The sequence below is a fragment of the Mizuhopecten yessoensis genome, unplaced genomic scaffold (assembly GCF_002113885.1).
Source record: "Mizuhopecten yessoensis strain PY_sf001 unplaced genomic scaffold, ASM211388v2 scaffold8839.1, whole genome shotgun sequence".
In the NCBI taxonomy this organism is placed as follows: Eukaryota; Metazoa; Mollusca; class Bivalvia; order Pectinida; family Pectinidae; genus Mizuhopecten; species Mizuhopecten yessoensis.
Genome location: NW_018407747.1, coordinates 363,365 through 379,678, shown reverse-complemented (window position 1 = coordinate 379,678; position 16,314 = coordinate 363,365). Strand labels below are relative to the sequence as shown.

Here is a 16,314-nt window from a genome sequence, read left to right as displayed (position 1 = left end):
GGTAGATCCCGGTAGGTAGACTAACAAAGACCAATCCCGGTAGATCCCGGTAGGTAGACTAACAAAGACCGATCCCGGTAGATCCCGGTAGGTAGACTAACAAAGACCGAATCCAGGTAGATCCCGGTAGGTAGACTAACAAAGACCAATCCCGGTAGATCCCGGTAGGTAGACTAACAAAGACCAATCCCGGTAGATCCCGGTAGGTAGACTAACAAAGACCGATCCCGGTAGATCCCGGTAGGTAGACTAACAAAGACCGAATCCAGGTAGATCCCGGTAGGTAGACTAACAAAGACCAATCCCGGTAGATCCCGGTAGGTAGACTAACATAGACCGAATCCAGGAAGATCCCGCTAGATAGACTAACATAGACCGAATACAGGTAGATCCCAGTAGGTAGACTAACATAGACCGAATACAGGTAGATCCCGGTATAGATATAGAAAAGACAAAAATATAACGATTTTTTTTATATACAGGCGGAAAAAATTGGTTCTCCGGAAGTTTTGCGTTCCCTGCCCCACCAGATGTGGCATCTCCACTGGGATATATACATACAGGTTTACACTGTATTGCTTATATTTCTTGACAAAATTATGTTTGTGAAAGTTTGACATATATCTTCGATAAATCAAGAATAAAAAAAAAGACACACATACCGTTCAGAAATACAAATACATGGAATCGGTCACGTCCGTTGATAGAAAAAAAACCTTGTCATTGAAAATATCAGTGCCGAAACAAAATTAAATTAAGTCATTATTAATATGTACATGTATGGTTTATGAAGCACTTTTTTTCTTATTAATTAACGGGTTTAGATTGGAGCCCTATCTTTCGTAGTAGTCCAGCTAAATAACTACAATAAACTTTTTCAACTTATATAATTGCATATAAATAAGGATGACAGTGTTTGAAACTAAAAAACAAAATGGGTCCTCAATATCGGAATCAAACCAAAATCTCAATATTCCCCAAAAAACTGACTCGATATTAACACTAAATCTAGTCAGGAATCAATTGAGATAAGAAAAAGTCCCTGAGCATGCGATTTACACGTGATGCCAGCTGGATGTCGCACGTGCTGTCATGCAATCACGTGACTGTTACGTAGCTTACATAAACCCCTTGTTGAAGGCGACAGTCTGAGGGTGCTGATACGTTGTGTGAGATACGGTAGACTGATGGGTTGGGTGTGCTGAAACAAAGAAATTAACACTATTATCAATAACTTTCAAAATGTATCTAAGTATATGAAAAATTCCGGGACATAGCGGTGAAGTTCCCGAATACTCCATACACTGTAAACGGGAATAATTTGGTTAAGGACACAGATATATGAAAAAGAATTTTGGGATGTATGATGTTGGAATTATCCTGGTATGCAAGGTGTATTTTTAGATGTTAAAATGAGGGTCTTTGATCAACATATGGTAAAAATACCAACACAACCACTAAAGGAAATTACAATACAAGAAAGTGGACTCTGCAAGTCTAAAAATCATCGTAATACATTTGATTAAATTCATAGGCAACTATTTAATGCCAACAATAGTATGTAAAATCCCGCTCCAATATATCAATGTAAATAAATAAATAAAAATGTAGAGTACTGCTAATAATACGACCAAAGCAACTGTCGGCCAGGCCACATATAACAATAGCACGGTGCATGACGTTGATAGCATGTCAATCAGTCACATTTGTGTTAATGAGGTTCGGTTTGACCAAGTCAACTGCAGTATAAACTAAAACAAATAGTAGCCCGTTTTTAACAAGATAGGCAAAATCGTAAACAAGCACACAATGTGTATCAGTGCTTTTGAGAAAAATATTATCAATTCTTGGTTCAAAAACATAACCCGTATCAACGATAAGAAATAGGTGAAATATAGGTCAATGACAAACTTCAAGATCACCAATCAAGATAAGATAGAAACCAAAAAGTGTAGACCTAGTAAAATACCAAGTTACAAAACTTACGATACAGTTACAAACACTGCGTTAGCCCGAGGTCGATAGATCAGAATGGAACAAACAATTACACTTAAAGGGAGTTATCTCCCCTAAAGGGACCAAAAGTGTGAACGTTCAACAACACCAAAGATATATGTCTTAGTCTTACAAATGTATGTAGTTATAACGTATCAAAAATAGTGTTAAAAGTTATCGTTAAAAAATAATAATTTGCATTTTTCGTTGGAAAATTGAATGGCCTTAAACCACGGACTTGGATCTAATCTAATTCCGTGCTTAAACATATGATTGGTTGACAAAATTTACTTCAATACCAACTAGGGTTAATAAACATTCAACCGAATCCATCTGATTTCCTCATTCTGTCACTTAAAACACCCTTTTCGCTGCGACATATTATTTGACCTTAACCTTTTAAAAAGCTTGCCCGGGACATATTTTTTTTTCACTTGGAGTAACCAGATTTGTTATGGAAGTTCTTTTTGGGATGAAAGAGCGCAGATTACGAAAAGAAGATAACTGTGACCTATGCTTTGACCTTTAACCTGACCTTTTGGAAAACGTTTGGATTATGTATTTCCTTTCAATAATTTGCCTCGTTTTTCATGAAACTGAAAATGATTCGTACATAATAATGCATACTTACTTAACATTGTCAGAATTGCTTATTTTCGCTTGCTCTGTTATATCAATATTTTGAGGTTTTTAATACTTAGTAAGTTGGTGTATGTGTTATACTCACAAGCCATGTTGACGCTAGTAGAGGCGACCACGGCCGGGTTGGCAACGCCATTCGCGTAAACGACCCCAGGCGGTGTCGTTATTTGCCGGAAGCAGGTAGTGCAGAAATATATCACCAGGATTACTCCGCCAACCACCATAGCTAAGGCGACGATCGACAAGATGACAAAACCGGCGATGGCTCCTCCACTTCTGTAACGATAATCGATACAAGTTTTATATACCTCCCCTTCTGTAACGATACAAGTTTACAAGTTTTATTAAACCTCCACTTCTGTAACGATAATCGATACAAGTTTTATATGCCTCCACTTCTGTAACGATAATCGATACAAGTTTACAAGTTTTACTATATATCCAAATGCAATACAGCATATAGGATACAAATATACATAATTAAATATTCAAAATTCATATGTAATGTACAAGATGGCGGAGGACAATTCCATTCAAGTTTTATATACCTCCACTTCTGTAACGATACAAGTTTACAAGTTTTATTAAACCTCCACTTCTGTAACGATAATCGATACAAGTTGAATATACCTCCACTTCGGTAACGATAATCGATACAAGTTTACAAGTTTTACTATATATCCACTTCTGTAACGATACAAGTTTACAAGTTTTATTATCCCTCCACTTCTGTAACGATAATCGATACAAGTTGAATATACCTCCACTTCGGTAACGATAATCGATACAAGTTTACAAGTTTTACTATATATCCAAATGCAATACAGCATATAGGATACAAATATACATAATTAAATATTCAAAATTAATATGTAATGTACAAGATGGCGGAGGACAATTCCATTACTGTAACGATAATCGATACAAGTTTTATATACCTCCACTTCTGTAACGATAATCCATACAAGTTTACAAGTTTTATTATACCTCCACTCCTGTAACGATACAAGTTTACAAGTTTTATCATACCTCCACTCCTGTAAAGATACAAGTTTACAAGTTTTATTATACCTCCACTCCTGTAACGATACAAGTTTACAAGTGTTATTATACCTCCACTTCTGTAACGATAATCCATACAAGTTTACAAGTTTTATTATACCTCCACTCCTGTAACGATACAAGTTTACAAGTTTTATTAAACCTCCACTTCTGTAACGATAATCGATACAAGTTGAATATACCTCCACTTCGGTAACGATAATCGATACAAGTTTACAAGTTTTACTATATATCCAAATGCAATACAGCATATAGGATACAAATATACATAATTAAATATTCAAAATTAATATGTAATGTACAAGATGGCGGAGGACAATTCCATTACTGTAACGATAATCGATACAAGTTTTATATACCTCCACTTCTGTAACGATACAAGTTTACAAGTTTTATTAAACCTCCACTTCTGTAACGATAATCGATACAAGTTGAATATACCTCCACTTCGGTAACGATAATCGATACAAGTTTACAAGTTTTACTATATATCCAAATGCAATACAGCATATAGGATACAAATATACATAATTAAATATTCAAAATTCATATGTAATGTACAAGATGGCGGAGGACAATTCCATTACTGTAACGATAATCGATACAAGTTTTATATACCTCCCCTTCTGTAACGATACAAGTTTACAAGTTTTATTATACCTCCACTTCTGTAACGATAAGCGATACAAGTTTACAAGTTTTATTATATATCCACTTCTGTAACGATACAAGTTTACAAGTTTTATTAAACCTCCACTTCTGTAACGATAATCGATACAAGTTTTATTATACCTCCACTTCTGTAACGATAATCGAGACAAGTTTACAAGTTTTATTATATATCCACATCTGTAACGATACAAGTTTACAAGTTTTATTATACCTCCACTTCTGTAAAGATAATCGATACAAGTTTTATTACACCTCCACTTCTGTAACGATAATCGATACAAGTTTACAAGTTTTATTATATATCCACTTCTGTAACGATACAAGTTTACAAGTTTTATTATACCTCCACTTCTGTAACGATAATCGATACAAGTTTACAAGTTTTACTATATATCCAAATGCAATACAGCATATAGGTTACAAATATACATAATTAAATATTCAAAATTCATATGTAATGTACAAGATGGCGGAGGACAATTCCATTAAAATAATTGATATCACGTACAGTTTTACAGCATTTTAAAACACAGTTACTAGTATTTAAAAAATTTAACCAATATCTCATTATGGCCATTTTACGTTGCACATATAATGAATATCTCCCAGTTTCCAAGTCAACCATAGAAGTATTGACAGTTTTCTTAACATTTAATAGGTCTTTGAGAAAAAGGAGATGGATTTTTTCAATTTGTGGCGATACATTATGTCCCCAAACTTCACACCCATAATTCAATATACATGCAACATATATATAAGTTTAGAATAAAGACATTTTAGTTTCCGTATCAAGGGCAAAATCTTTCATTTTTCTTTTTAAGTGTTAATATGCTTTCCTTCCTTGGCATGCTAATGTATCTTGTGCTACAGTAAATCTTCCATTATAGTTAAAAACTAATCCAAGACAACAAAACTTGTCAACAATTTCGATAGATTTACCATTTAAAGTACAAATTTCTGAATGCAACATTCTTTTTCTTTTTCTAAAAACAATAATTTTAGTTTTTTCTATGTCAACATTTAAACTCCATTTTTCAGTGTATGTCTGTAAACGATCTAGCATATGCTGAAGATCGGTAGCATCCTCCGAGAATAAAACTGTGTCATCCGCATACATCAGCATAAACAGGTTTATCAACTGTAATTCATAACTTTGACAATTAGAATTTATAAATTCACTTTCCATATCATTAACAAATAATGAAAAAAGCATGGGAGATAACGATTCCCCTTGTAATAAACCGACATGTTAATCAACAATGGCGGATAATTTACCATTTAATTTCACACATGAACGTACATTATCATAAACTGATTTAATTACATTAAGTAGTCTACCCCGAATAACACTTCTCCAAAGTTTATACCACAAATTCTGGTGTCACACTATCAAATGCCTTACTATAATCAATAAAAACGCAATAACGCCTCTTGTTACGTTCTATCGAATTGATAATTAAACTATGTAATCCAAAAAGTGCGTCCCTTGTACCAAACCCAGGCTTAAAACCAAACTGAGCATAGGAAACAATGTTTTCTCGTTTACTCCATTTTAACAGAAGTTTATTTAACAACGACGTACACAGTTTAGCTAAATGGCTAATTAATGTAATTCCCCTATAATTATTGACATTGTTTCTATCGCCCTTTTTATGTAAAGGAATATTGACGCCCCGAGCCCATGACTCTGGAAAATATCCTATTTGTAACATAGTGTTAAATAACCTTAATAAAACCGGTGAAAAAATATCTTCATATTCAATAAAATATTCATTAAGTATCATATCAATACCATCAGATTTACCCCCAGATAGACCCTTAATTACTTCTAATAATTCATCTATGTTAAAATCAACATCTAGTTCAGGATATAGGCACTCAATGTTTTTGTCTTCCAAAATATCACTGTCATTCGCTACACCTGCCAAATCTTTAAAATAATTGAAAAAATCATTTTATGATATTTCACCTGTATTACATGTCTTACGATTCAAAAAACTACGATAAAATAATAATAAATCTAGCACGTTCCCTTCCATTCTTAAACATTCTCGCCTCAATTTCCTCTCACAAACTTAATACCGTTTTTTAGCCTGTCTTAGACTTATTCTGTTGGCCAATGACCGCTCACCATTAAACACTGATAATGCACTTTTATAAAAAAAAAATGTACAACGATCTACAATTGTTATCAAACCAGGGCTTAACTGGTCCTCTGTTTACAGAGGTAATAGTATTGATAGTAAACTGAATTCATCGTCAGTCAGTAAATTAACATCCAACCATTTCAAATGTTTCCAAATTCTGACAATATCGTGTAGAGAGACGCAGGCTGATGGAGACTATGGACATGTATTAGTGTCGCAATAATAACCTCATAGGGACTATATATGTCGACATTTTCTATATTGCTCATCGGTGACCCTTGCGGTTTCGTTGTAACTACCCTTGTTCTCACTAGGAGGACGTGATATGTCTACGATTTGACCTAGATTATATGACATGTGTCGTCGATCAAGTAGAAGACGCGTTCCCTTCCAAAACGTCTGGTCTTATTCCCGTTGTAACTTTGTCAATGGTTCCCGTGTAAATCTATCCATTACTAATAATTTGACATAGGTTCGTCAGTTTTGAATTCGATTAACGCTTCGGTATGTCGCTTTGAGGTTACATATAAACTGTTTCGTTAAAGGAGGACACACTAAAGTCTCCATCTAACAGTACAGGTGACAGGACCAGCACTAGCCCGCTCTAACCAGCATCTATCTCCATTTGATGTTTCCATAATGTTACTACGGACGCCCCCCCCCCCCGGAGTTGCTTACAAAATTAATGTTAAATACAACGTTATACGTACAATTCGTAATAGTCGTCATATAGTTCTAGTTCTGGACAGCACTCGTTCTTAGTAATCCCACAGCAGCCTCGAAGGCACCACGTATTCAACCAGAGATCGTCGTCTGTCTGGCACCAGTCGGCTGCCACAGAGGCTGTGTGTAACAAATTATCAACAGACCATCAACAAAATAGTTCGATTAAAGAGTATCAAATGTAGGTGTATCAAAGGAGACAAGGACACACAGAAGTAGGGAAATGGTAGAACAGAAATTACAAGATCCAGAATGTTACATTTGGTGTAGATGGCCCAATTAGGTTTCTTCAATAACAAGTCAGATCCAGGAAGAGGTCCGATTTAATTAGTTGACTTGTGCGATCATTGCAGTAGAAAGCATGAACCTACTTTTAAATTTGTATAGGCACAATGTGTAGGAAAATATATTTCTTCGTAAATGCAAAGATGATAAATCTAAAGGATGCAAACCTTCTAACTTCTTGGCCACCGGGGATATTATTGGATACATCTATAAAAAGTCAGAAATAACTCGGTGTCACGAGCTCTTGTGATGGTATTTACGAAGTATTTTACAAACACGGTTGCAAAAAGGAGAGTAAACTAAAAAAAATGTGTCCAAGTTGTCCAGAGATAGTCATACATCAATAGCCTACCCGGTATTGACAACCACAGATAAAAGCAGAGGATGGAATAGGAATGCTAGTGTATATCAAACGAATATATATAAAAAAATGACACACCGGAGGATGAGATTTTATAAATTCATTGTGTCTATCACACGTTAATGGTATTCTCTATTACTATTTAAAGCTTCACATATGATGTCGCACCGAAAATATAAAAACAAGTGATTCAGTCGATAACTTGCACTGACCCAAGTTTGTTTTTTTATATATATTTTGCATGCAGGTAACATTTGGCTCATATTATTTGTTTGGGTGCCAAAGTCAGGCAATATGATATACCAGGGGTCTTTTGTTTCAGCCCGGTGTGTATTTCCCACGTGAACAATCCGCTATTGAATAGAAATTGCACGTGCCAAGGTTTGTGTATTTGACATTTGGTCCCGGCATTTCCTCTCTTAAATTATAGTATGTCTACCATGTCTAATCCGGACCCTGTCTCTTTGAAAACAGGCGTCATTGTTACATGTAATACACCGTGTTCATATCGGCCTTCCTATTTATTTTCGGTCATCAATCCTCGCAAAGATGTTTTCCAGACGTAAAATATTCGATCTGTTGCATTTTATTGTAATCATCAATACGTTACAATTGAAGTAGTTCTTTATTTCCTGTTCTTATTCACTTACATACATATATTTAAAAAATGTTGATACCCCCCAAAAGAACTCTGTATAAACCGGAACCTGTTTAAAGCGGCCATGTACTTTGGTTCCAGTCATATCCAGTTTAGACCGGTTATACCGTATCTCTAATTCAAACAGATATATTTTTATTAACATTATTTTTTATTAATTTTATTTTTATAATCCAAACGGTTGCTCATAGTGGTCTAGCTGCGATAACGTAGCTTTCTGACGACGAGAGATTTTTTGTATATATTGCGTTGTCTGTCCTATGCCAACTAATGGAGCAAAATCAAAAGTGTAAATCTGTAAGAAAAGCATATAATTTACGCCTCATATGATTATAATGTTATCAAAATATTGCATAATTGTTGAAAAAACGAATCCTTACCGATGCAAAAACTCTTTTACGAAATTAACCAAGTCCGTCTTGGGGAAAAATATAGAAACGACCGCCATGACAGATCACGCGTGATGTTGTCCATTATACTTTCTATATATGGCCTGAATGGCCAAATATAGTATTACCACTGATGCCGCCATGTTTACTACAATTTCCATATTAGGTCGTGACACCCATATTTGGACGTCTGACCAATATCGGAAGAGAGACGAACTTTCCAACATGGCGGTCAATTCAGATTTCGATTACGCTTGCTACGTTAACTTGATAAATTATTAAACGACATTTTAGGCAGAGTTTAACTTCAAGTTGTGCAGGATATCAACAGAAATAGTTCATACTACAACCTTATTTATGGATGCGGACAAATCAATGTGCTGTCAATTAATTCTAAAATCGCCGGGCTAATCACACCGGGCTTGCTCCATTACAAGGCATGGGTCGATTTAATACCCGGCCGGGGTAGAGGAGGCCGGGTATTAATATTAGTATATATTTTTTATATAGTGGTCGAGCGGTGTTCTCCGTTTTCGGTGTCACGTTCCGCACGGGCGCAGGTCGTTCCTACGCGTGAACACCTCCTACTCAATCGGTAACGATTGCATATTACCTTGGGGAAAAAATAATAATAACAGCAAACAGTATACGTAATGAGGATATTGAAAGGATATATTTGTTTTAGCTTTTAGTTTAAACATATTTTATTGTACAAACATACAAATAGATTGGACAAGTTATTATGGTAAAAATAATGTATATGTTCTAGAATATAGTGTATTGTGATTTTTTTAAATGATTATGCACGTACACATCTTTGCACTATCAGAATTAACAGTGGCGTATTCAAATGACGTTCTTTGTGTGGAAGTAAAATTCATGTTGTGAGCTATGTTTGTATAACACTATTTATACCATATTGGATAGTTTCCATTTCTCATAATTGGAGCTCCGGTACAAGGGGAAAAAAACAAGATATCTTTTCTATATGTTCAATATTTCGGATTCATTTCGGTTAGCAAGAATTGTATCGTATAAAAGATTATTGGCAAAAAGTTGCTTTTTTACATATATTCTTGTGATTCTTTTATAGGAATTACTTTTTGTCAGAAATATATAGTAATATTTACGTGCTAGTACTTACTAGAAAAGATATGTACAACAGTAGGAATTTTATATGAACTAAAGAACAATTATTTCCCGAACCTTTTCAATATAATCAACCAGACAGGTTCATAGCAGCGTTATCAGCATAGTATCGGTTTGACATTAACACAAATTCATTCAATCCATTAAATGTTTACCCTCCCTCCCTCCCGAAGAACATTTGCTTACCCACGGCTACAGTCAGTAACAACAGGCCAAGGGTATACGCTACATCCGCCATCTTGGTGGAGTCCGTCTTGGTAATGATTTAGCTGAGGTACCACGTGCACGTGAGCAGTATTTACACGGTAGGTGAAGTATTAGTAACGAACTCGGACACCCACACGTCTGAATGCGTGACGTCACAGAAAGGTCATCGGTCATTGTTTAGAAATATTGAATAAGACTATAAATACAAAAAGCACAATAATGAATGAAATGTACGTAAAGGTTATTGCATGGTTTTCGAGTAACAAGGGATTTATTACACCCGAGCGAAGCGAGGGTGTAATAAGTCCCGAGTGACGAGAAATCATGCAATAACTGGCTTACTGCATGCTTCCCAACTCGAACAAAACAGAAAAGTTGAGTAAAAAATGTTCACCTGGACAATCTTTTTACCTACCCTACACTGCAGATAATTTACATGTACCTATGTGAGTGAGTACTAATCATAACCAGGTAAGATTCTCAATAGCCCAGTCTGAGTGTATCCTTCATAATGGATACAAGTGTTTTTGGATTACTATCCAGGTCCAGTGTCAGGGAAGGTAAGGAGTGTCTGTTCAAAATACGGGAAACAATGTTGAATTTCTGACTACATTTTCAGTTTAATTTTCAAGATGTGGCAAAGGTACAGGATATTGAAACCATTTTCATATATACAATGTAAGGGTTTATCAATCCCTAAGGAATTCCAGTTCTGCAATTTTGTATAAAGGAACAGCTCCTTAAGATTATAAACTTTTCCGGGAAATGCTTATCCTCTCACGTGATAAGGAAATCTGTTTGTGTTTTTCAATCATGAAATTACCATTTTTAACTTTCCATTTTTCCCCTTATTTGAAATGTGTCAACTAAGTTTATCCTCTACTGTATTGACTTCATCGTTACTCACTGATTGATTATCTCCCCTTTCTTACAGCATTTGTGGCCACAGTCCACTGGGCACACCCCCTTTCATGGTCATGTAATCATGATTGGCCTTGAAAGGGGATTATGTGTGCAGTGGACTGTGGTAGCAAGTGATTTACTGCCCACACTTTTCCATTGTGAGAGGTGGGAAGTATGCAGTAAGACAATTTTAAAAGTGTATTCAAACGTTCAATTTATTTTATACACAGACAAAATAACGATAATTGCTAGCCGAATGTTAGGTGCACAATCTATCAATCCTGCGGTAGGGAATGTAAAAACAAGACACGATGTTTGGTCAAACAAACACTGTTTATTACAAGTGGGATAATAATGTATCTGATTTATTGTATTGTTTCTCCGATATCTGCCTTGTTCACTAGAAATATAAGGGCGACATCTCTTTGAAATAATACAAGAAATCATCTATGTATAGACCATGCACAACTATATCATCGACTCGTAAAAACTCAAATGTGCTCGAAAGGGAGAACATCTATAATGGAAACTGATGAAAATCAAAGAATCCCTCTGGGATAGGAGGAAAAGGGTATCGATGAACAGAGACAAGGGGGCCACTAACTTATTCATCTTTATGACCCCGTTTTACCACCAACTAAGGGGCGGAATAGGTAAACTATATAGCGAAATATCCACAGCTGACTTCACTGATCAGTCTTTGGGTGGTCGGGTGCGCGCAGTGGATAGCGCACTTGCCTTTCACCTGCCCGATCAGATGGGGTTTCTCCAGGTTCTCCGGTTCCTCCCACACATAGACCCTCTGTGGGCCAACAAGAGTGATTAAATAAAATAAATAAAGTTTCTATTTGATATATTGATCGGCACATTGTGGCTTAGTAAGTAGTTTTAAGCGGTTAAGAGTCTCGATACCGGTCACTTACAATTTTTGTTTGCCAAAACAAACTTAGCATTTATTATTCAAAACAAACGGATGAATTACATTCCGAATACAATCAAGTCGGTTTGAGCTCAAAATCTAAGCTTAAGCACGAGAACGGTTTCATGAACAAGGTAATTGGTCCTTTTCTCCTTTGTTCATATTTTACCATAGTTTTATGTAATTTGAGTTCTAATTCCGCCTTTTTTGACAAACAATGCAAAGCCCGCTCGTCAAAGATAAAAGAACAGAAGATGAATCAGGAAAGTTATCAAAAGATAAAATAGGGAAACATTTTATCATTACCAAGAGGAAGAGACGCTGGGGGTAGTTTAGTCTTGCAAGGGTAACTGTCCATTTGAAACCCGACTTAAAGAGGTAGACAGTGGTAAATGGCGCTAAAAGGTAGAAATAAAATTGAAAGAAGGCATCAAGTTGTCGACAGACACGAACAGTTTGGGTACCATTTAGAGACCTACAAGGGGCAGATGGAAGTGAAGGGACTTTGTTGCTGCCCTAAACGTCAATGGGCGCGATAGGAAGTAAGTGTACTTTTTTTTCTCGCATAGAAATTACTTATAACAGTTCTTTAAGAAAATATTACAACTCAATGGTTTCTATAGTTCACCGTCACACCTGGGTTCCCGTGCGGCAGCTTATGTTTAAATATTTCAGCTAGTCTTAGTGGTGTAAAGACTCCATATGGCACAATCTTAAAACATTAACTATAAAATAATACTCGCTTAATACACTGACATTCTGTTGCCGTTTTCAAGGACTCTTTAAAAAGTGGGGTAAAACACATGATCCGCACATTTAAAATAACCCTTTCTCTCATTTCCGTGTGTGTAAGATAGAGCCGTCCAGGGTAAGAAAGGGATGTAGGACATTTCCCCCCCCCCCTTGCCCTGTACAGGTGTATCCGCACTTTTACCGGTGTGATATTTCCTTTTCTCCCACCCTTCACAGGTGTCTGCCGTTTAAGCCGGGAAAGATCAGCTTGTCACCCCCTTTATAATGATTTGAGGTTAAAGTATATAAAGAAGTATTATTATAAGAGTCCCTCTGTTTACAAACTTGTCCAACTTTTATCTGTAAATAATGTCAAAGAGTTGTCAAATCTAGGTAAATATTTATATCTAGCCACTAAGCGGCGAAATTGATTAATTAGCTACACGTATTTATAATTTTTGTGCTTTTGTATTATGTTCTTTGTTTAGTTTGCACTTGTATGCTTATAGTCACTCTCCTATAACATATATACATGTACAATGTATCATGATTAGTTTGTACCTATAAGTCTTAAGACTTTTGGTGAATAAAAAAAACCTTGAAACTTGAAACCTAGGGAGAGATAGCTTCGTGCCAATTAGCACGTGTTCAATTGTAACGTCATTAAAATGCGTCATCGGTAATTCTGACGTCATCAAAAGTGAATGACGATATGCATACCCAACATGTGTTTTTGTTTACAAACTATACTGTCGATGGAGCTGTGACTGAAATAATAGGATGGGAGAACAAGAGGCCCAGAGGCCTGTATCGCTCACCTGAATATATGTTTAAAACAATTGGTATGAAGATATAGCACTCCATGGTAGGTGCTGTAAGTACATATGAAATTTCAGAAAGATCCATCAAGTACTTGAGATTTAGCAAGAACAAACTTCAAACAGAGGCCCACCCCTATGCTCTGAGGGGGTCTTACCCACCAATTATACAAAATTGAGTCCCCTTGACCCAAGGATGCTCCAGACTAAATTAGGATACAATCCCTTAACCCTTATTGTAGAAGAAAGATTTTAAAAGTTTTACCTCTATTTCCCCTATTGGGCCCCGCCCCTCAGCCCTCAAGTGTGCCACCCCCACCGTTTATACAAAATTGGTTCCCCTTTATCCAAGGATGCTCCACACCAATTATGGACCAAATCCTTTCATTCCTACAGAAGAAGAAGGATTTTAAAGAATAATTTGCTATGTTTCCCCTATTGGGCCCTGCCCCTCAGGCCCCTGGGGGGCCAGACCCACGGTTTATACAAAATTGGTTCCCCTTCATCCAAAGATGCTTCAGACCAAATATGGAACAAATCCTTTCATCCTACAGAAGAAGAAGGATTTTATAGAATTTGTTATTTTCCCCTATTGGGCCCTGCCCATCAGCCCCCAGGGGGGGTCCAGACCCACTGTTTATACAAAATTGGTTCCCCTTCACCCAAGAATGCTTCTGACCAATTATGGACCAAATTCTTTCATTCCTACAGAAGAAGGATTTTAAAGAATAATTTGCTATGTTTCCCCTATTTGGCCCTGCTGCTCAGGTCCCTGGGGGGCAAGACCGACGGTTTATACAAAATTGGTTCCCCTTCACCCAAGGATGCTTCAGACCAAATATGGAACAAATCCTTTCATTCTTACAGAAGAAGAAGGATTTTAAAGAATAATATGCTATGTTTCCCCTATTGGGCCCCTCCCCTCAGACCCACGGTTTATACAAAATTGGTTCCCCTTTACCCAAGGATGCTCCACACCAAATATGGACCTAATCCTTTCATTTCTACAGAAGAAGAAGGATTTTAAAGAATAATTTGCTATGTTTCCCCTATTGGGCCCCTCCCCTCAGACCCACGGTTTATACAAAATTGGTTCCCCTTCACCCAAGGATGCTTCAGACCAAATATGGAACGAATCCTTTCATTCCTTCAGAAGAAGATTCCCCTTCACCCAAGGATGCTATTTCCCCTATTAGGCCCCGCCCCTCAGCCCTATTGGGCCCTGCTGCTCAGGCCCCTGGGGGGCCAGACCCACGGTTTATACAAAATTGGTTCCCCTTCACCCAAGGATGCTTCAGACCAAATATGGAACAAAGCCTTTAATTTCTACAGAAGAAGAAGGATTTTAAAGAATTTGCTATATTACCCCTATTCAGTATTGGGCCCTGCCCCTCAGCCCCCAGGGGGGCCAGACCCACCATTTATAAAAAAATTGTTCCCTTCCCCCAAGGATGCTTTTGACCAAATTTGGTTAAAATCTGCTCAGTCATTCATGACTAGTAGCGATTTAAAGGAAAAGTTGATGGAAGGACGACGGACGCTGCAGTATGGCATAAGCTCACTATGGTCCTTTGGACCAGGTGAGCTAAAAGTAATCATCCCCTACCTTGAGGGTGTAACAGAGAAATCTCCAACCCTCGGTGTGAGATTTCTTTGTCTCACCCTAGGGTTGAGGCGGGGGGATTACCCTATACATAACAATGGTATGACGTCACTTAAACAATACAATGACGTCACGTCATTAATACATCAACGTCAAGTCAACCCCCATTTACGTGATGTGATGTCACAATGGCCCAACAATGACTTCAAGAATATGTAAAAAAAAATACAATGCCGCAATGTGGAAGGCGTTGTGATGAAATTTAAACCTATTACGATATATTTCCCGTACACTTCAGAAAGATTAGATTATTTTTTCTGCGCAAATGTTTTTGTGAATATGGGGTTTGATAAATCTAGCCAATAGATTGGTTTTCGTCTAAAAAGCTCGGGGAAAATTGATATTTTCAAAATGATAGCCAGTCCATATTCTGGTAGTTTGAATGAGAGAAACATACTCTTTCATGCCAACGGATGTAGGATAGGAAAATTCCACCCTGGGGATTTTCAAATTTCGCAAACCCCTCTGGTGGAATTTCCCTACCCTACACCCCTGGGCATGACAGAGTCTTATATCATTTGAAACCTCATCTTTTACTGGCGGTCAACTCTTCGCCTAGGTTATTTTAATGGTGCTATTAAAGCTGACGATGCATTTTTTCTCGGACGCCAATATCTCCTGTAATCTGTGCTGCTGCTCTTGGATCAGTGAAAACGGAATATAAGCATTAGTTATCCATTCCTGTGCATTTTGTCGACATTTCTACACAGTTTTCGGAGGTTTCACTGGCAGTTAGACAATCACAGCTTCCCTGTTTTAACCTTAATTCGTCTCCATTTGTTGTGTGGTTGGTGATGTCTTTCCTTTGGTGTGTTAGAAAAAGTTTCACCTTTTTTCCCGTTTCATGTGTTCGGTACCAAAATCCTCTTACTTCAATTCATGATGCACCATTCAACCATGGCATATCGTTATAGTATTTGTACAAGTTCAAAGATATAAAAGGGACATATAGAACTACTATCTGTGAGCAAAGAAAACATCGCAAAACA

The 16,314-nt window shown here is 36.8% G+C and overlaps 1 protein-coding gene and 1 long non-coding RNA gene across 2 annotated transcripts in view; one reads left to right on the top strand and one right to left on the bottom strand.

Annotated features, from left to right (window-relative positions):
• Positions 1–219, top strand: part of LOC110456706 — a 1,505-nt gene extending 1,286 nt beyond the window's left edge. Inside the window, exon 2 of the long non-coding RNA XR_002463620.1 lies at positions 16–219. This is a non-coding gene — a long non-coding RNA (uncharacterized LOC110456706). The remainder of the gene's footprint in view (positions 1–15) is intronic.
• Positions 220–736: 517 nt separating this feature from the next.
• Positions 737–10,412, bottom strand: LOC110456723. The gene is made up of 4 exons (XM_021507634.1): positions 10,270–10,412; positions 7,229–7,361; positions 2,723–2,913; positions 737–1,201 (listed from the first exon to the last, which is right to left on the bottom strand). The coding sequence occupies exons 1-4, from the start codon at positions 10,319–10,321 to the stop codon at positions 1,119–1,121; spliced, it is 459 nt and encodes a 152-aa protein (XP_021363309.1). The 5' UTR covers positions 10,322–10,412; the 3' UTR covers positions 737–1,118.
• Between the last annotated feature and the right edge of the window lie 5,902 nt (positions 10,413–16,314).

What these genes read in the sequence shown, in the direction of transcription:
- LOC110456723 (XM_021507634.1), bottom strand. Translation starts at nt 10,321, where the DNA reads ATGGCGGATGTAGCGTATACCCTTGGCCTGTTGTTACTGACTGTAGCC. An exon ending in GTTACTGACTGTAGCCGTGG is followed by an intron (nt 7,362 to 10,269) that starts GTAAGCAAATGT and finishes TGTTACACACAG; the next exon opens with CCTCTGTGGCAGCCGACTGG. An exon ending in TACTAGCGTCAACATGGCTT is followed by an intron (nt 1,202 to 2,722) that starts GTGAGTATAACA and finishes TCTTTGTTTCAG; the next exon opens with CACACCCAACCCATCAGTCT.